The 20,684-nt window shown below is 40.4% G+C and overlaps 1 protein-coding gene across 1 annotated transcript; it reads left to right on the top strand.

The window, feature by feature from the left end:
- The first annotated feature begins 274 nt into the window (after nt 1-274).
- CCDC47 (coiled-coil domain containing 47) lies at nt 275-20,388 on the top strand. The gene is made up of 13 exons (XM_019980584.2): nt 275-548; nt 7,769-8,037; nt 8,464-8,571; nt 9,077-9,251; nt 11,051-11,172; nt 11,462-11,527; nt 13,325-13,426; nt 13,630-13,740; nt 14,648-14,733; nt 16,044-16,102; nt 16,392-16,501; nt 16,732-16,899; nt 19,846-20,388. The coding sequence occupies exons 2-13, from the start codon at nt 7,774-7,776 to the stop codon at nt 19,924-19,926; spliced, it is 1,452 nt and encodes a 483-aa protein (XP_019836143.1). The 5' UTR covers nt 275-548; nt 7,769-7,773; the 3' UTR covers nt 19,927-20,388.
- The last annotated feature ends 296 nt before the right edge of the window (nt 20,389-20,684 follow it).

Here is a 20,684-nt window from a genome sequence, read left to right as displayed (position 1 = left end):
ACAAGGGGCTCGGGTGGAAAATACATGCACATGAAATTGCCGATTCCCTAAACTCTGCTCCTTAGCAAATACGACCTGGGCGACATTTCTCCGCGTGCCCCTGGACACGTGGTCTTGTAGAGCATGGTGACTTTTAACTTCCGGAGCACGGGTTCACCGTGATGACAACTAGACTGAACCCTAGCGGAGAGCACTGGGATAGGCGCCGGCAGCTCCGGCCCAGGGGCGGTGCTTATGTAATTCTCCCGGCCGCCCTACCTCGTCTCAGCTAGGCGGGGGAGCAGGCGGTCTCGCGCAGTCCCCAGGGCTGTGTCCTGGCCCCGTGCCGCGCGCAGGCGCGGGCCGGCCTCACGCATTCTACGTAACGTCTGGCGGAGGCTACGTGAAGACTGGCGCGGCGTGACTGAGCTGCCTGGTCAAGCTGTGTCCTAGAGGCGTCGGGACAGTGAAATCGCGGCGACCCGGCAGGCGGTGGCCGGGACCAGAGGCAGGCGGAATAGAGGCGGCGGCTGCAGGAGCAGTGGGCCGAGTTCTAGCCCCCGGTGCAGGTAAGGCGCGGGCCGTGACGCGGTCGGTGGGGCCTGGCCGGGCCGAGCGGTGACGCTGAGTTGCGTGGCCTACCCGGGTCCCTATTCCCAGTCCGGCCCCTAAGTCCAGCCTTTTGGTGACATGCTTCTATCCTCGCGCCTTCTCGCCTTCTCGCCTTTCCCGATTTTCTTAAGAACATACCAAACTTTGTCCACCCCGAGTCCCTGTTTTCTGTTGGGAGTTCTGTTCGGGGTGACTTTAACGGTTTTGGGCAACTTCCAGAACTCTGAGCAAGTGCCAACCCGCAGAGCAAAGTTAGAGCGTGCAGCAAGAATAGTGGAGCAGAGAACTGATTCTCCGTGCTGGGGAGAGATTAGGCCCAGCTAGTTTGACAGACAGAAGCAGCAACCTCGATGGTGACTCTTCTCTGCAGGTTTCTAACATAAGACATTTTTATCCAGCGTTTGGAAGGAGACAGGCTGGAATGTCTCCATGATCTCCAGAAGCTTTAGGGTCTGGCCATTGTCAGAAAGGCCCACTCTAAAACGCCAACAAGAAATGATTTCCACACTTAACGCTCATCTTTCGTTTTTAAGTCCTGACCCAACTACAGCCCACTCCAGTATTCTTGCCTGGGAAATACAGTGGGCAGAGGCTTGGCGCTACAGTCCATGGGGTTGCAAAGAGTCGGACACGACTTAGCGACTAAACCAACCGCTGAGATTGCCGAATAAGCTAGGAGAAGAAATCAGACAGGACTTGTCAGTGCCAGTGTGGCCTGTCCAGGGAGTCTTGGGTCTGCCCCTCCGGCAGGGTTTGTGCATTTGAGAAATGAGTTGACAGGTGCCTGCAGAGAGACTTCTGAGACTGAAGGCCAAGGCACAGATGGCTTGGATAATTTTAACCTAAATACCCTTAAAGGGGCTCTGTTACAATGCTGAGTTATCTTAGAAGTGCTTCTGTGGTGTAAACATTCTAAGTGGAAATTCACAGACCTTTTGGCAGGCAGGCAGTCAGGCTGACTGTGCCAATGTTAACCTGTATTTGCTTCTCTATTTGAAAAAGTTTCTAACACGGATCTAAAAGGGAATACTAAAGATAAAGTATTTTTACATCTTACAGGGCGTTCATAAGGCACAGTGGAAGGAAGTAATAGGAACTGCTATTTATTGCGGGCCTTACATGTGCCAAGCACCTATCTCCTGTCACATCCACTGTAGCCCTACGAGGCATGGAGTGAATGGACCTCCTTTTTTTGTACCTGGGAAACGGATTTAAGTAGTTTGCCCAAGATCATACAGCTGGCAAATGGTAGAGCTGATGTTTTGTTTTGCTTTTAATTTTATTTATTTATTTTTGGCTCTGCTGGGTCTTCGATACTGGGAGGGCTTTTCTCTGCTTGTGGTGCTTGGGCTTCTCGTTGTGGTGGCTTCTCTTGTTGCCAAGCACAGGCTCTAGGACCTGTGGGCTTCAGTAGTTGCAGTTCCCAGGCTCTAGATCACAGGCTCAATAGTGGTGCTGCACTGGCTCAGTTACTCCAAGGCATGTGGGACCTTCCCGGATCAGTGATTGAACCCACATCTCCTGCATTGGCAGGTGGATTCTTTACCACTGAGCCACCAGGGAGGCCCAGAGCTGATGTTTTAAAGCAAATCTAACTCCACCGACATAGGTGCTCCTTTTCATACTTTTTCCACTTTTGCCCATGAAGCTGAAGAGTGAGTGGAGACACAGCAAAAACCTCTTCGAGACTGTTGTCAAGAAGGCATCTGTGTTTTCTTATAAAATGTCCCCTGGTGCTAATCTCAAAGATGAAATGTTGGAAAGGATAGAATATTGACCTCTCCTTGGAGGCATTTTTCAAATCATTTGTGCCTTTCAAAATTTATCAACTTTGTCCGATTCTAAGACTATTGCTTGAGCCGCCATGAGTTGGAGGGTATTGGGCAATAGTCTTTGATATTGAACCAATTTCCTTTATGAATTTATGGTATTGTAAATATGAGATACAGAATATTCATGATGCCAGAGCACCTTGAGAGATTAGTCTGTACTCCCTTTTGCCACCCATTCACTCTCAGTGCTCAGCTCCCTGCATCCTGCACCACTTCCTTGCAGTTGCCAATCATGACTTCCTCATTAACATTTGGAAATTTTTGGTCCGTATTTTACTTGAACTTTCTGCTGCAATTGAAACGAACCTCTGTTTCCTTAGAGATGTGTTTCTCCTTTGGCTTCTGTAATATGATAGCATTTGAACCAAAGTCTCTTTTTCTCCATCCATTCCTTAGTTTCCCATTCTAATTCTCCCTACTATGCCCACCTTTGGCACCCCACTCCAGTACTCTTGCCTGGAAAATCCCATGGACGGAGGAGCCTGGTGGGCTGCAGTCCATGGGGTCTCGAAGAGTCAGACACGACTGAGTGACTTCACTTTCACTTTTCACTTTGATGCATTGGAGAAGGAAATGGCAAACCACTCCAGTGTTCTTGCCTGGAGAATCCCAAGGACGGCGGAGCCTGCTGGGCTGCCGTCCTTGGGGTCTCACAGAGTCGGACACGACTGAAGCGACTTAGCAGCAGCAGCAGCATGCCCACCTTTTAGCTGTTATGATTTGTTTCAAGATGTTTTGGCCCTTTTTTTTTTTTTTTAATCTAACTCTTCATGCTCCCTGGGGATCTGATCCATTCTTGAACCATCTTATTTCCAACTTAGGCTCATAGCCTTATTTCAAACTGCTTCCTTTTCTTCTTTTGTAAAATAAGTTATAATACCTTTTGGAATTGTGAAAATTAAGAGAGAAATGTTAATCAACTAACGTAGTGTTTGAAAACACTCCAAACCTTTCAGCCGGTACTAAATTTAGTTTATTGTCTTCCCCCCATTTTTTCTCCCCTCCTTTGTTGTTCTTTATCTCAAGGACGGCTTTGTCCAGCTGTTAATCAAGCCAAAACTTGGAATCACTCAGAATCTTCTTTTCCCACATTCTTTATGATGACAAATAGAGTTTTTAAATACCTGTCAAATCTATTTTCTTGTTCATTCCCAATACCACTGCCAGTTCAGTCATGTTTTATCTTCTGTCTTTCTCAGCCACTTCCAGTTTTTCCCACCTCAGGTGCCCCTCTCGGATTCACCTGTGTATGAGCTGTCAGGGTTAAATTGGAGATCTGATTGTGGCACTCTGTTACTTAAATCCTTTAGTTGATTCTCATTATCCACACGTCTTAGTGTGGTGTTTAAATAAGAACCATCATGTTCTTGGGCTTTCCTGGTGGCTCAGTGGTAAAGAATTGGCCTGCCAACACAAGAGACTCAGGTTCATTCCCCAGGTTAGAAGATCCCCTAGAAAAGGGAATGACAACTCTTTCCAGTATTCTTGCCTGGGAAATCCCATGGAGGGAGAAGCCTGGTGGACTACAGTCCATGGGGTCGCAAGAGACTCAGACACAACTTAGCCACAAAACAGCAACATCATCACGATCTGGCCTGTGCAGGCCTGTTTAGCCTCCTTTATCCCATTTGGGTCTGCAAACCCAATGTTCTATCATTCCAGACTTCTAAAATGTGCTGCTTCCTGCCTCTGTGCTATAGCTGTTCCTCACATTACAGTGCCTTCTCTTGAGTGCAAGAACTATCCTTTTATTTTGTAAAGAACATTTTATTACAAAAACATCATAGAAAAATTAGAAAAATAGAAAAATCATGCAGATTGCCCATACTCCTATCATATATAATAACTACTCTTTGTATGTAGATGTATGTGTAACCTTCCAGACCTTTTTGTTTGAGTATTTGCTTCTAAAACAACACGGGTTGGGTTCTAACTTCATTCATTAATGAACAAAAAGTAAGCTTGTTTTTGTATATATGCATGATTTAACCAGTTTTAGATTTTTCCTATCATGCTGTAACACATATCCTTAAAGCTAGATTCTCTTGGCATAGCATCTGAAACAGTGATGTGCTCATTGACAGTATGTTTGATTTGCTTTGGTAGGAGCATTTTATGAAAAGCAGTGAAAGCCAGAGGGGTTTTTATGTTATTTTACAGGAACTGGTTAGCCTTCATTGGTTATTGAATCCTTGTAAAACAAGAGTCATGTCTGAGAAGAATAATGGTAGTTTTTAGAGAGAAGTAGGGAGAGAGTTGAGACAGGGAAGACCATTTAGGATAATACTGTACTTCTTGAGTAGGCGGTGATAACTTGGGTTATGGTGGCTTTGGGAATCTAAGAAGGAAACACCAGAATTTGGTGACTGGTTAGATTTCAAAGGGAAAAGAAGATGAGAAATTAGTATCTTGCTCTTTTCAACAAGTAAGACCTAGAAATATAGGACTGATACGAATATCAAAATAGAGAAATTCAAGTACCTGTTGAGTTTGAGGTGACTTTTGGGCAGGGTCAGAATGCAGCCTGAGAGGCAGGCTGTCTGTACAGTCTGCAAATTAAGAATTGTTTTTGCATTTTTAAAGGGTTGTTGTTGTTGTTGTTTTTTAAAGAATACGCAACAGAGATAGGTATGTGGCCCACAAAGCCTATGATATTTCAGTTCAGTTCAGTTCCGTTGCTCAGTCGTGTCCGACTCTTTGCGACCCCATGAATCGCAGCACGCCAGGCCTCCCTGTCCATCACCAACTCCCGGAGTTCACTCAGACTCACATCCATCGAGTCAGTGATGCCATCCAGCCATCTCATCCTCTGTCGTCCCCTTCTCCTCCTGCCCCCAGTCCCTCCCAGCATCAGAGTCTTTTCCAATGAGTCAACTCTTCGCATGAGGTGGCCAAAGTACTGGAGTTTCAGCTTTAGCATCATTCCTTCCAAAGAACACCCAGGACTGATTTTCTTTAGAATGGACTGGTTGGATCTCCTTGCAGTCCAAGGGACTCTCAAGAGTCTTCTCTAACACCACAGTTCAAAAGCATCAATTCTTCAGCGCTCAGCCTTCTTCACAGTCCAACTCTCACATCCATACGTGACCACAGGAAAAACCATAGCCTTGACTAGACGCACCTTTGTTGGCAAAGTAATTCTCTGCTTTTGAATATGCTATCTAGGTTGGTCATAACTTTCCTTCCAAGGAGTAAGCGTCTTTGAATTTCATGGCTGTAGTCACCATCTGTAGTGATTTTGGAGCCCAAAAAATAAAGTCTGACACTGTTTCCACTGTTTCCCCATCTATTTCCCATGAAGTGATGGGACCGGACGCCATGATCTTCGTTTTCTGAATGTTGAGCTTTAAGCCAACTTTTTCACTCTCCACTTTAACTTTCATAAAGAGGCTTTTTAGTTCCTCTTCACTTTCTGCCATACTACCTGATATTTATTATACTATACAGAAAAAGTTTGTAAGGCATCACAATGGACAAGTCTGTTAGATGTTTGGTGATGTAGGGCTGGTGTTTAGATAAAAAGAGAGGAGGACTAGAAATATAGCCTAAATAGATTTGGTGATTGAAATCTAGCTACTATTCAAACTCTGCCTCACATGCACTCCCCTTTTTTGTAAAACCTTACGCATTTGGTAAGATGATTTCATTATCCTTAATATTTTCATATCATTTGGCACATTTTGTTGCCAGTCAGATTTCATTATATGAAATGGGCCAGTTAATAAAACTACTTCCTTCAGAGGGTTGTTAAGAGGATTAAATTAGTTGCTCTTTGTAAAGCCTTTAGGACAGTGTGTAGCACTTTGTATCTTAAACATTTGCTTTGATGGTGATGATGATTTGCACGTATAAAGTTGATTTAATGCTGAAGAGCTTTTCTATTTATGCATTATTTTTATTACAACTAATATAATAGTTGCATCACATTCTTTTATTATTCCTCTTCCCAGTTTCTATATAAAACTTTTTATAGGCACTCAAAAAAAAATGCTTCCTGAATACACAGCATAAATGGAAACCCAACCTAAAGGAATTAAATGACTTGTCCAAGATTTTACAGATAACTGGTGAGAGAGCCCAGACTAGAACCCAGGCCTCTTGAGCCTCACCTTATTGTTGTTTCTATAATACTATCTGAAATGAGTAGTATTCAATAAGAAAAGTGGGAGAATCTTAGATTTATTTTTTAACTATTTACAAAATGTGATCAGTATATGTAGAAAAGCAGTCCATTTAGGGTTTTTTGGTTTTGTCTTTTTTTTTTTTTTTTAACAGAACTGTTAAGATTTTATTCAGAATTCCAATAACTATGTATATTAATTTATGCACAACTTATATTCCTAAAGGTCTTGCAAATTAGGAGGAAAGCGTGCTTTACTTTTCAAATAAATATTTGTTTTACACTACTTAATGAAGAGGAATACATTTCTTCATGTAGGCCTTCCTACAGTAGCATTTCCTGTTCTATTTTTTTTTTCTTTTTCATAATTGCTTCTCTTGCAAATATATTTCCTTTAAATCTCTTTCTCTCTCTGTTTTTTTGTTTGTTTGTTTATTGACATATAGTTGATTCATAAAATTGTGTTAGTCTCAGGTGTACGGCAAAGTGATTCAGGCTTTTTGTTCCAATTACATTCCATTATAGGTTATGAAAGGTTCTTGAATATCATTTCCTGTGCTATACAGCAAATACTGTTGCTTATTTATTTTATATATAGTAGTTCATATGTGTTAATCCCATATTCCTAATTTGTCCCTCTCCCACTACCTTTCCTCTTTGGTAACCGTAAGTTTGTTTTCTATGTCTATGAGTCTGATTCTGTTGTGTGTACAGATTTATTGATAGCATTTTTCAGACTTCATATATAAGTGATATCATATCTGTATTTGTCTTCTTTCACTAAGTATAATACTAAGTCTACACATGTTGATGCAAATGACAATATTTCATTTTTTATGGCTGAGTAATATTCAATTGCATATATATATATATATATATATATACATATATATATATACACACACACACACACACACACACACACATCACATCGTCTTAAGCCAATCATCTGTTGATGGGTATCTGGGTTGTTTCCACGTCTTGGCTATTGTAAATAGTGCTTCTATCTCTCTAGTAATTAGTGATGTTGAGGATCTTTTTATGTGCCTGTTGGCCATCTGAATGTCTTCTTTGGGAAAACATCTATTTAAGTCTTCTGCTGATTTTTTGATTGGGTTGTTTGTTTTTCTAACATTGAGTTACACAGCTGTTTATTTTGGATAGTTACCCCTTGTTGGTTGCATCTTTTTTTTTTTTTTTGACTCATTTTTGACTCATTTTTCAGGTGCAATGAAAGGCTTCCATGCTTTCTGTGTTATCCTTTTGATATTTGGGAGTGTCTCTGAAGCCAAGTTTGATGATTTTGAGGATGAGGAAGACATCGTAGAGTATGATGATAATGACTTTGCTGAATTTGAGGATGTCGCAGAAGACTCTGTCACTGAGTCTCCTCAAAGGGTGATCATCACTGAAGATGATGAAGATGAGACCACCGTGGAGTTGGAAGGGCAGGATGAAAGCCAAGAAGGAGACTTTGAAGATGCAGATACCCAGGTAAAGCTGCTTTTCCACTGATTTCTCGGGAAATTAGAAGGATGGGACATGGTGTAACTAGCACTTAGGGAGACCTTTACTCTCTGGTATGTTCCTTTTTGTTCAGCAGGTGGAGCTCTTCTAAATGTTTGTGGTTCGTTGCCACCTTTTACATTCAACAAAGAATGAATTGTATTTTTCTCTATGGAAAGCGGGGAAGAAGTGGGCTAGATGTGTATTGGTGTGTGGGTGGGTGGAAATTGTGTCATTTGGAACCCAGGGTTCAAATGCATGGAGAGTTGTCATTTGTTTAAAATATGTCATATCTCTGTGTCCTGCCCTTGCTGTTTTCATGTTCTGTTTTCCTCTACAAATGGTGCCTGTAAAAATGAGATAAAACTGCTTGTGAGATTTATGGGGGAAACAGATTGTGCCTCGTTTTTGTAGGAGGGAGATACCGAGAGTGAACCATATGATGATGAAGAATTTGAAGGTTATGAAGACAAACCAGATACTTCTTCTAGCAAAAGTAAAGACCCAATAACAATTGTTGATGTAGGTATATAGATTTTGAATCCCAAACTGACAAACAAAATATCTTGCTGTCATTAATCTCAGAAATATAATTAGTGACATGCAGCTGGCGTTGATATAACCCTGGGAGCCGTGGAAGAGTTTGACATCAGTTCCTCTGATAACACTGTGCACATAGAAAAGCAACCCCTATGTTTTTATTTTAGCCTTCCTAGTTTTATTTACCAAGGAATGAAGAAGATAGACTTTGGGTTTATTTGGGGGATGGGGCTCAGAATCAAGATAAATACAGAGGGGTTTCCAGCTTTTCATGCCGTATGATTATCCTCAGATTTCCTTAAAGAATCTTTTACAAAAATGACCTAGAACACGGAAATGGGCCTATTTTCAAAGCATAACCATATTCAGTGACAGTTATCTAAAGTATCCGCTTCCATGTATGGATAGTCTCCTCCTTTATCCCTTGAGTTAGCTTTGTCCTTCAAAGCCTCAGTCAACATTAAACGGAATGACTGTCCTTCCTCAGGTTCCTGCACACCTCCAGAACAGTTGGGAGAGTTATTATCTAGAGATTTTGATGGTGACTGGTCTGCTTGCATACATCATGAATTATATAATCGGGAAGAATAAAAACAGTCGCCTTGCTCAGGCCTGGTTTAACACTCACAGGGAGCTTTTGGAGAGCAACTTTACCTTAGTAGGTAAGTTAAGCTAATGCAGGTCTAGCCACCTGCTTGAAAACTACGCGGTAAGAACTGCTTCTTATTCTCAGTATCAGCATCTAACTGCTTTCCTGCACTGTGAAGAGGATGCTTTTTTCCCTCTCTCAAGAATCCCTTTTTTGTTAGATTTTTGCATAATGAATACATTGCATTTATGAAATAGTTTTCTTATCTTTCATTATTCATCATTTGCTATGCAGCTTCTGATAGAATTGAGGTAATCAGTGTTATCAAAACAGGTTGATAAAAATCTAGCCAACAGCAAAGAGTTTTGACATTTTTGGTAGCTTGTGAAATGCTTTCAATTCATCTTTTAGAAGCCCTGCAGAATTCCTTCAGGTTTTGGGCACTTTGGTTTGAGATCCACTGCAGGGGTGTACAATGGAGGATCACTGTGTAGGGTAGGGGGTCAGGTGGGCTCACCCACCTTCACCTCTGTTTGGCTTTAAACACTTTATTCCCCTTTGGTAGTAAGCAAGTATCCCTCTCTTCTGCTCTTAGTGGGACTGTGTACTATGTTTCCTGAGTGCTTTGCATACATTGTTTCTTATTCAATCTTTAGAACAAAATTGTCAGTTGGATATAGTTTCTATTTTCCTAAAGAGGGAACTGAAGTCCAGAGATGTTAAAACTTGTCTAAGCTATTCGGTTGCAACCATGATATATTAGAACCTAGTCTACCTACTTTGCCTGGAAAATCCCATGGATGGAGGAGCTTGGAAGGCTGCAGTCCATGGGGTCGCTGAGGGTCGGACACAACTGAGCGACTTCACTTTCACTTTTCACTTTCATGCATTGGAGAAGGAAGTGGCAACCCACTCCAGTGTTCTTGCCTGGAGAATCCCAGGGACGGGGGAGCCTGGTAGGCTGCCATCTATGGGGTCGCACAGAGTCGGACATGACTGAAGTGACTTAGCAGCAGCAGCAGCAGTCTACCTACTTCCAAAATCCATGCTTTCCACAATAGTATACTCTTTCAGTACTTTTTGACCTGGAAATTAGGAAAAATATAAGCAGCCTTTAATGTCTTCACTTCCTCTGGTATGTGTTTAGTTGGTGTATCAGTCTGCTTTACCTTGTAAGGTTGGACACTTTTTTGGTACACTTAATGAATTAAATGAAGAGAGGAAGTGACTAGAATTTGAGCTTTTTCTAGTTCTAAAATTGGAGAAGGAAACGGCAACCCACTCCAGTATTCTTGCCTGGAGAACTCCGTGGACAGAAGAGCCTGGTGGGCTACAGTCCATGGGGTCACAAAGAGTCAGACACAACTGAGTGACTTAACGCTTTAACACACACTAGCTCTAAAATACAACACTTAATACCACTTTTATTTTGCTGCTGAAAAAGCAAACTTGGATAAAGTTAACTGAAAGGAGACACAATGAGGGAGTGCTGACTAGTTAATACTAATGATATTTTTTATTCAGTACATAGGTTTTGTTTTAGTTCTTTCTTTTTAAAAAACTTTCGGCAGACACCTAAATTGACTTTGTTCTATTTTGTACCTATTCTTGAGATATTTATACTCCAAGCTGGATGTCATTAACTGATAAGGACACGCAAGTAATGCTAGAGTCCATAATTTTTGAATGGCAACAATAAGAAGTAAAAGGAATAATGCCTATCTCTTGTAATCTATGTGTAAAGAAGACTTCTATAAGATAGCTAAGTATTGCTCACCTAAAGTTACCATCATGTTGGGGTCAGAGTAGAAGAGAGTGTGGTGATTAGGCCCAACATTTCCAGCGGATCATGGTAAGTGGTTTTACCCCCAGGGGATGATGGAACCAACAAGGAAGCCACCAGCACAGGAAAGCTGAACCAGGAGAATGAGCACATTTACAACCTGTGGTGTTCTGGCCGGGTGTGCTGCGAGGGGATGCTTATCCAGCTGAGGGTAAGTGGGGAACTTAAAATGAGATCGAAAAATCATCTTTGGGGAATTACCTGGTGGTCTGGTGGTTAGGGCTCTGCACTTCCACTGCAGGGGGCCTGGGTTCAATCCCTGGTCAGGGAGCTAAGATCGTGCAAGCTATGCAAGCAAATAACTTAAGTATTGTCTTTTTACTGACTGGCTAATGTAGCGTGTATTTTATGAAGCATGTGAGTTCCCTTCTAAGGGCTTTTCCTTATAGCAAGTAGAAGTTGCAATTGTTCTCTTGGGTTTCTTTTTTCTTGTTTTCTAGTTCCTCAAGAGGCAGGACTTACTGAATGTCCTGGCCCGGATGATGAGGCCAGTGAGTGATCAAGTGGTAAGTATTCGACCCCTAGTTTTCTCTGTACAGATTGGCTTCTTCACGTCTTAGAGCTTATTCCATTTCTTGCCTGGATTATACTTGGACTTTGTGACAACTTATGTCCTTTGTCCCCTCCAAAATGGAACCTTTTCTGTTTAGACAGATAATGTTCTACACAATTGGCAGCTAGCTGCAACTGGGGGTGCGGGGGGTGACCCAGGAGCTACAAATAATATCTGGTTAATAAGGGCTGTATCAATAATATACAATATTTTGTATATTTTTATTGGACTGAAACTCAATTGTTATTTAAAAGCTCTCCTTTTTTTGTTGTTGCAAACCTGTTTGTTTATGTAATTTTTCTAATATGGCCACAGATGATTTAATCTACACATTTTTAGAGCCTCATCAATTAAAACTCAAAGGAGGAAGTTTTGCTGCATCTTCAGCATCTTTTTCATAGAAATTATTCTTTATTGTGTTGTGGTAATCAGTTTTAGTTCTTTCCTGAGGTAGATTTAATCTTTGCTTTTCCTCTGAGCCAGGCAGCCTTTTACCTTTTTTTGTTGGTTTTTGTTTTTCTATTTTTCCCCCTGCAATCATAAACAACCTCAGCAAACAAGAAGTTCTTTGTATTTTTAAGCCCTTTTTATCAGGAGGGTTCTGCTTAAGGTGTTAACTTTGTATAGTTTCCCTCAGTGATCAAAGGGTAGAAAACCTTTTCTTTAGCAGCTGCCATCTCCTCAGATCTTTGCCATATCTCCCTCTGTTAACATTTCCTTCATCCTTATATATACTGGTAAATTTTTACCTAAACTTTTAAAGAGTTAATAAAAGAAATAGGACCATGTTTTATCATACCAGACTCTTCAGGCTTATAACTTTATCTCTCTGGTCCAGTGTAGAGCATTAAAAACCGTGTAACTTGCTTCTGGGGTGTTGCTAGCTCCCAGTGCTGGCAACCGATTCTCTGACTCTCCGGATGCCAGCGGGGTGGCCAGCAATTCAGTTCAGTTCTGATACTGTCTACCTGGAGTTAGTGCCAGACCTATGAGTTAAAGGTCTCAGACCCACAAGATTGCCCACACTTCACAGGTCCCAGGCCACCAGACATCTGATTGCCCAGATATAAATATATAGAGTTCCCGCAGCCGTCCCCTCAGAGTCAATAATTTGCTAGAATAGCTCACAGAGCTCAGGAAAACATTTTACACTTACCAGTTTGTTGTAGAGGATGAAGTTCAGGAACAGCCAAATGGAAGAGAGGCGTGGGGCAAGGTATGGGGGTGGGGTGATGCACAGAGCTGCCATGCTTCTGGAGCTTAGGCCCTCTTCCCAGGGCCATTCAGGCTTTGGCAGAATTCAGCTCCCTGTGGTTGTAGGTTCCCATTTTCCTGCTAGTTGTTGCTGGGAACCATTCTTAGCTCCTTGAGGCCTTTCTCAGGCACTTGCCATGTGGTCCGTCCAGCTCCCACCGCTCCCCCCCCCCAATCCCCTCCATCTCCTCGTCCCGCTCCATTGCCCTTTCACACTTTGACTCTTTCTTTAAGTAGGGCCCAGTCCCGTCTGAGGACTCCCTTGGTTATATCAGTCCACCTGGGTGGAGGGCGGTGTCCCTTTTGATTAACTCAGTCAGCTGATTAGGGACCATCTTCCAAGTAACACAATATCATGGGAGCAATAATACCACATTCCCAAGTCCTGCTCATATTCAAGGAGAGGATGTGGCAGTCGGCAGTAATCTTGGAGGTTGTCTTAGAAATCTGCCTATCATAGAACCTAATAAGTGAGGTTTCTTTGTTTTTTTTTAAGCAAATAAAAGTAACTATGAATGATGAAGACATGGATACCTACGTGTTTGCTGTTGGTGCTCGGAAAGCCTTGGTGCGACTGCAGAAGGAGATGCAGGATCTGGTATGTCAGGTTCTTCTAACTCAAATAATACGTAGAAACTGTGTCTCTTTATTACATAAAAGTTCAGCTTCAGGGCATAAGATAATTATATAACTTGACCAGTTGTATCACCTTGAAACAGGTCAGTACCTATTCTCTTGAGAAAAGAAGTTCCTGTGCATAATAAAATATCGTGTCTTACTTTCAACCGCTTTTTCCTCTAGAGTGAGTTTTGTAGTGACAAACCTAAGTCAGGAGCGAAGTATGGACTGCCTGACTCCTTGGCCATCCTGTCAGAGATGGGAGAAGTCACAGACGGAATGATGGACACAAAGGTAAAGACAGTAGCAACATACATTTGCAAACCTTGGCCATGCACAGGGCAGCCTCCCTGAAAGTTATGCTTTAAGTTCACCATTTTATCTTCCTTTCCCACACAACCATGAAAATACCTTCCTTAAAACACTAGACTCACTTGTCAAGGCAATTTTATTAGCCAAGAAGTTCTCTCTAAACCAAGAATCAGTTGTCCCTAGGATTGCTAATGGCATTCAGGCTTTTTGGAAAAGGACTACAACTTTAATCCTTATCACCATATCATTTAGTATTTTTTTTTTTTTTTTTTAAGTTTCAGTGAGAATAGAAAATGGGTATAGGGATTTCCCTGGTGGTCCAGTGGCTAAGACTTGGTGCTCCCAATCCCCAGGGTGCCTGACTTCAATCCCTGGTCAGGGAACTAGATCCCACACGCCAGAACAAAAGATCCTGCATGCAGCAATTAAGACTCGACACAGCCAATAAAGAAATAAACTATTTTTTTTCTCTTGGTCGTATATGGTAGCAGCACATCTTACTATCATAAAAATATAAGATAGCTGAAAGACAGTTCTAAATGTAAGTTCTGGGTAATATGGTTGTGAAGAATCCCTGAAAATAGTTTACATTTTATGTGCATGCTTTCATTCGTATTTTTCTTTGTTTGTTTTTTTTTTGGGGGGGGGTGGGGTATGGTTGCTTTTTTCATTTGTATTTTGAACGTTATTTTGGATGAATTCTCAGTTGCTCAATAGAAAGACTTTTGATCATTGGTGTGACTAAAAAAGGTGCTAGTTTCATTGTAAAGCTTTAGGCTTCATGACATTGTACAAAAGTCAGGAGGATTAAAGAATGAATATCTTTATGAAAAAAGGGAGTTGCATCAAACCTACTTTAAAAAAAATAATTTTCTTTTCTTTATTTCAGATGCTTCACTTTCTTACACACTATGCTGACAAGATTGAATCCATTCATTTTTCAGACCAGTTCTCTGGTCCAAAAATTATGCAAGAGTACGTATGAGATAAAAATATTGATCAGTTTTCTTCACTAGCTTTCTGTGTTGAAATACCTGCAAGGTGCTTCTGCAATTACCCTTCCCAAATGAGTTTTCCTTTGCTTTGACTGCATGCATCGTGAAGGTAATTGAAAACCTATGGGAAACAATCAAATAAGCCCCCCCCCCCCCCCCCGTTAGCATGTGTCACTGCATGTACGCATCACCCACTCAGTGAGTAAAGGAGAATCTTACAGACTGGCTAGTACTAAGAAAATACAGCTAGTAATCTCGGTCTTTTATAGTCTAGGGTTGGTTTTTTTTTTTTTTTTAATTTATGATGTGAATCTGTGGTGTCTGACTTGTGTTTGATTGATTGCAAATGTAAGCATTTTGTAATTCGTGGCCTTTTCCTCCTTCTTTAACGGTTGGGTGAATATATTCTTTCTAGTGTATTATCAGATACCTTTAATGCTTGTAAAGTTTCTGGCTTTATAAAAACATTGTTCAAACACACATATTCAGGACTTAAATTTGTTGTTTGATTTCACACCTGGTCTCAGGGGAGCACATTTAAGTTTACCCTTGGTGTAGAATTGGTTCTGACCTAAATTTTTGGCTAAGGACTGTGGAGTTGAGTACAGTAGAAAAGCCAGTTTGGATTTTAGTTTTGTGTCAAAATCACCAAGATAATCAAAATTGCTTATGCCTCTAGATAGCATTACATCATCCTTACCTTGCTCAACTCAGTAATAATACTGTGGGCAAAGTATCACGTTGCAGATTCATGGAGCATCTTATATGGGGTGGGGGTATGGAAGGTTGAAAGTCAAAGATTACAAGAGGAATCTTTGGTGAGTCAGAAATGAATTATTATATGCTACAGTAGATTATTTCTAAATTTATTCTGATCCTGACTCAAAAAACAATAGCTTTCATTATAGGAAGATAGATAAAGAGTTGGAAATAAAACTTAAAATCTGTCAAAATAAAAAGGTTTTAAAATATGGGCCTCATACTTAAATATAGGCTCATTTCTGGCTCCCCAGGTGAGATGAAATATATCCTGCCTAGAGGGGACATCACTGGAGGTGTTCAAGGATAGGATAAAGATCACTTGGGAATGCATCCATCAGATAGACGAGAGGACCAGATGACCTGTAAAGCTCCTTCGGTCTCTGAGATTGTATTTGACTTGGGGATACCAAGACAAATAACTGTGCTGATTATTTGCAGGTATCTGTTCATCTAAGTGAATTGTGTGACTTATGTGCATGGAAAGTCTCTCTCTTATGTTCTTCTAAATAGCCTTTTATTTTATGACAGGGAGGGTCAGCCCTTAAAGCTGCCTGACACTAAGAGGACACTATTGTTTACATTTAATGGTAAGTGTTCTGCTTCCTGAGTTTTGTTTTCTGTGAGATGATCTTAAGGAGAATATGGCTTCTTTCTAAAAGATAGCAATAAAAAACTACAATAAAACCAACCCCATGGCAGCATCTTGGTTACTAGGTTTCTTCAATAAGAGATCCTTGTATATATTTTAATTTCTACTTGTTGCTGCATTTTAGCTATCTAAGAAACTTGGAGAAAGGAGCCTATTAATATAAAAAGTTAATACCAGAAGTCTAAATGCTGCCATTAACTCAATAAGAAAATGGTTTTGTTTTCCAGTGCCTGGCTCAGGTAACACTTACCCAAAGGATATGGAGGCTTTATTACCCCTGATGAACATGGTGATTTATTCTATCGATAAAGCCAAAAAGTTCCGACTCAACAGAGAAGTAAGACTTTATTTTTATTATAAGTTGGAGCCTTTTTGTTGTTCCCCTCTCCCTGTTGGGGGGCAGCAGGGAGGAGGGGGTCATCTTTTGCTTATTTCAGTGATTTTATCTTTGCTAGCTGGCTTGAAACGGCTTGGTGGGAGTGGTTTTATAAAAGAATACTGAATGGGATTTTGTTTCTGCTGGACTGAAATGGATTTCTGATGAATTGCTTTGTTTCCTGGGGAAAGGGCAAACAAAAAGCAGACAAGAACCGAGCTCGAGTGGAGGAGAACTTCTTAAAGCTGACGCATGTGCAGAGGCAGGAAGCAGCCCAGTCCCGGCGGGAGGAGAAGAAAAGAGCTGAGAAGGAGCGAATCATGAATGAGGAGGATCCTGAGAAGCAGCGCAGGCTGGAGGTAAGACAGACTTTTCTTATCACTGGGGTAAAACATTTATAAGGGGATGTCTGTTGGCGCCATCTTGGCTGTTAAATGTAATTCTTTGTAGGAATGTGCACAGGCTAAAAGCTTAGCATTTTCTTAGTATTTGGGACAGTTAGCACTATAAGAAGAAAAAGGAGGAGTAATCTTCCCTGTTCAAACCGTGTTAGATTGAGTCTCGATCCTGGTGAATGATATGAATTATTCTGTTCCCAGCACAAGCCCTTTCTGAAAGTTCCACTATCATCTTTCAGGCCAAACACGTACTGAGGTAGAAAGAAATTAGGAATTTTAATAAAAGCCAACACATGCACCTACGATCCAAATAAACTTGTTTTATAAAATTTCTATTTTGATTATAGATTAGCGAATTCTAATTTTTTTCTTTGTGTTTTGTTTTTTATTTTGTACAGTTAGAATCTCAAACTTAAGAGTTGCTTTTGTTTTAGGATTTTTTAAAAATTTATGTTTAATTGGAGGATAATTGTTTTACAATATCATGTTGGCTTCTTCCATACAACAACATGAATCAGCCAGAAGTATGCGTATGTCCCCTCCCTCTTGAGCCTCCGTCGCCCCCATCGCACGCCTCCAGGATGTCACAGAGTGCCACCCGCAGCTCCCTGTGTTACACAGCGACTCCCCACTAGCTGTCTGGTTTACATGCGATAATGCGTGTGTTTCAGTGCGACTCTCTCAATCTGCCCCACCCTCTGCTTACCCTGCTGTGTCTGCAGCCTGTTCTCTGTGTCTGTGTCTCTATTCCAGCCCTGAAAATAGGTTTGTCAGTACTATATTTCTAGATTCCATATATGTGTGTTAATACATGAAATTCTTTTTTTTCTGACCTCTGTCTGTATAACAGGCTCTAGGTTCATCTACCTCACTAGAAAGAACTGACTCAAATGCTTTCCTTTTTATGGCTGAGTAATATTCCATTGTATATATGTACTGTAATTTCTTTATCCATTCATCTGTTAATGGACATCTAGGTTGCTTCCATGTACTAACTATTGTAAATACTGCTGCAATGAACATTGGGGTACATATTTTTTTTTTTCAGTTATCATTTTCTCAGGGTATATGCCCAGTAGTGGGATTGCTGGATCATATGGTGGTTTTATTCCTAGATTTTTAAGGAATCTCCATACTGTTCTCCATAGTGACTGTATCACTCTACATTCCCACCAACAGTACGTGAGGGTTCCCTTTTCTCCACACCCTCTCCAGCATTTATTGTTTGTAGATTTTTTCATGATGGCCATTTTGACCAGTGTGAGGTGGTACTTCATTGTAGTTTTGATTTGCATTTCTCTAATAATGAGTGATGTTGAGCATCTTTTCATGTGTTTGTTGGCCATCTGTATGTCCTCTTTGGAGAAAAGTCTGTTTTTAGGTTGTGTTATGTTGTGTTTCAAACATTAGCATGTTCTCATATTTTGTGAATTAAGATACCATGGTCCAGCTGTAAAATTTTAAACCTTATAAATGCTAGTCAAAAAAAGAGAAAAACAGAGTCCTGGGAAATGCGAATTTTAATGAGAATAACCTCACGGATTGAAGAAAATACTTGGAAGTGGAGGAGGCAAGCTGCTAAGAAAAAGTGAGCCCTCGTGTGGTACTTTAGTTGCCAGGAAGAGTCATGCCATCGAGCGAAGTGACCAGAATACCACAGGCCTCCTCTCATCCTACCTATTCTTAGCATTTTTTGTTTGATTTGGTTTGGTTTAGTTGATGGATATTTTTCCCCTGAAAATAGAGCTCTGTGTTTGTGCAATCTTCTTTATAAATATAATTGGCTTTTTAATAGACACACAGGAAGAATCTACATGGACTCATTAATAGATAATGCCTTTCAATTTTCTATGAAAATGTTTTTCTATAAAAAAAAAAGTTCTCCAAATATTTCTAGGGTTTGAAACTATAATAGGCTTAAGAAAAAGGGGGGCCCAGAACTTAAGTCAGATTGTAAGTTGCTTGTAGGTATAAACCATGTATTTTTTTTAGAACCACCACTTTGTAATATCTAGGCCTAGTTATCTTATGAGAAGATCCAATGAATTAAATGGGAAAGGAGCTTACCCCCCTCCCCACCCCCCCAAAAAAATTCTGTAATGAATTTCTGGCTTGAATGGCTCATGTATACATATGATCTTGACTTTTTTGCCACTGCTGGTGGAGCTTTGCTTGTTTTGTTCCATATTTAATTTGAAAAATATAGAGAAACATATACACAGATATTGGGACTTCCCAGGTGGCGCTAGTGGTAAAGAGCCTACCTGCCAGTGCAGGAGACTCAAGAGACATCGGTTCAATCCCTGGGTCAGGACGATCCCCTGGAGAAGGGCATGGCAACACACTCCAGTATTCTTGCCTAGGAAATCTCATGGACAGAGGAGCCTGGCAGGCTACAGTCCATAGGGTCACAAAGAATCGGACACGACTGAAGTGATTGAGCATACACTCAAGCATACTCCTAATTCCTAAATAAAAATATGATAAAAATTCTCAATCAGACATTATGGATTGAAAGGTGTTGGGCTCGGGTATAAAGGCTATGCTAATAAGAGATTTATAATTAATAACTTGATCAAACAAGATCTTAAGGTTTTCTGAACTGAAATACAAATCCTTTGCATATACATACGTTAAGATGAAAGTTGGGCTACTCTTTCTTGTATTTGGGAAAAATCAAAATAACAAAGTCTGCATAAGTGTACTGTCTAATTTCGCTCTAAAGATTTTAGTTACCTTTACTTCAAGTTAATTTTCATTAACCAACATACGTATTAGCAATTCTTATAACTATCTTCTGAAATGTTATTTGTGGTGTTAGTCTAAACAGTATAGGCAGTATTCAGTTCTGATTTTTTTTTTTAACAAGTACTTAAATCTTAGTTTGGATTCCCTCTTTCTCTTTAGGAAGCTGCTTTGAGGCGTGAGCAAAAGAAATTGGAGAAGAAGCAAATGAAGATGAAACAAATCAAAGTGAAAGCCATGTAATAGCCATCCCAGAGAGCTAAGTCCTAATGCCACCTTTAAGTTCAAAATTCACAGGAAACAAAAGCTACCAATTCGTTTCTCATCTTAAAGTTTCCCTGTGACTGAGAAATCCTTATTTCATCACCTGTTCTGTTTTGGCTTGGAGTGTTACAGAGGTTATAGATACATTGGAAGGAGTCTGTTTCAGTCATTTTCTTCCAGATAGTCAAATTATTTTGATTATTTTATAAAAGGAATGATATATGAAATCTGTAGTTTTAAAACATCTTAAAAATTATAACATGAATCATAAGTACTTTTAGTGCTTGATATTTGAAGAAATATCATGAAATTTATAGATATATAATTAGATTGCTGCTTTTTTGTTTAAGCTAGGCAGTTGAAATAGCAATGAAGATTGACTATAAACCGCAATTCCACAAATAACAATTGGAATTACACAATAAACATTTCTTGGTGTTCTCTTCTGTGTCTACATTAAACTTGTGAAAAAAAATAAAATTTAGAACACTGTATGTGGTATTGAAATTTCAGGGACGCAACAGTCTAGTTTAGTATATGTTTATAGGTGGGAGGTGCTTATGACAGTATCATAGGCTATCTGTAGGCTTTAGGATACTTACATGTACATGGAAACTTCTAGGGATAGGAAGAAGAAGAGCACGGTTTTCTCCTTACCTGATACAATGAGCTCATGACAATGTGAATGCTGTATTTTAAGTGGCTGTATGTTTTCTTGAGTAACAAATGCATGAAAA

The sequence above is a fragment of the Bos indicus genome, chromosome 19 (genome assembly GCF_029378745.1).
Source record: "Bos indicus isolate NIAB-ARS_2022 breed Sahiwal x Tharparkar chromosome 19, NIAB-ARS_B.indTharparkar_mat_pri_1.0, whole genome shotgun sequence".
NCBI lineage: Eukaryota > Metazoa > Chordata > Mammalia > Artiodactyla > Bovidae > Bos > Bos indicus.
The sequence above is the reverse complement of the archived record's forward strand: the minus strand, read 5'-3'. Positions and strand labels throughout refer to the sequence as shown.

What these genes read in the sequence shown, in the direction of transcription:
- CCDC47 (XM_019980584.2), top strand. Translation starts at nt 7,774, where the DNA reads ATGAAAGGCTTCCATGCTTTCTGTGTTATCCTTTTGATATTTGGGAGT. An exon ending in AGAAGGAGATGCAGGATCTG is followed by an intron (nt 13,427 to 13,629) that starts GTATGTCAGGTT and finishes TTTTTCCTCTAG; the next exon opens with AGTGAGTTTTGTAGTGACAA. An exon ending in GGTCCAAAAATTATGCAAGA is followed by an intron (nt 14,734 to 16,043) that starts GTACGTATGAGA and finishes ATTTTATGACAG; the next exon opens with GGAGGGTCAGCCCTTAAAGC.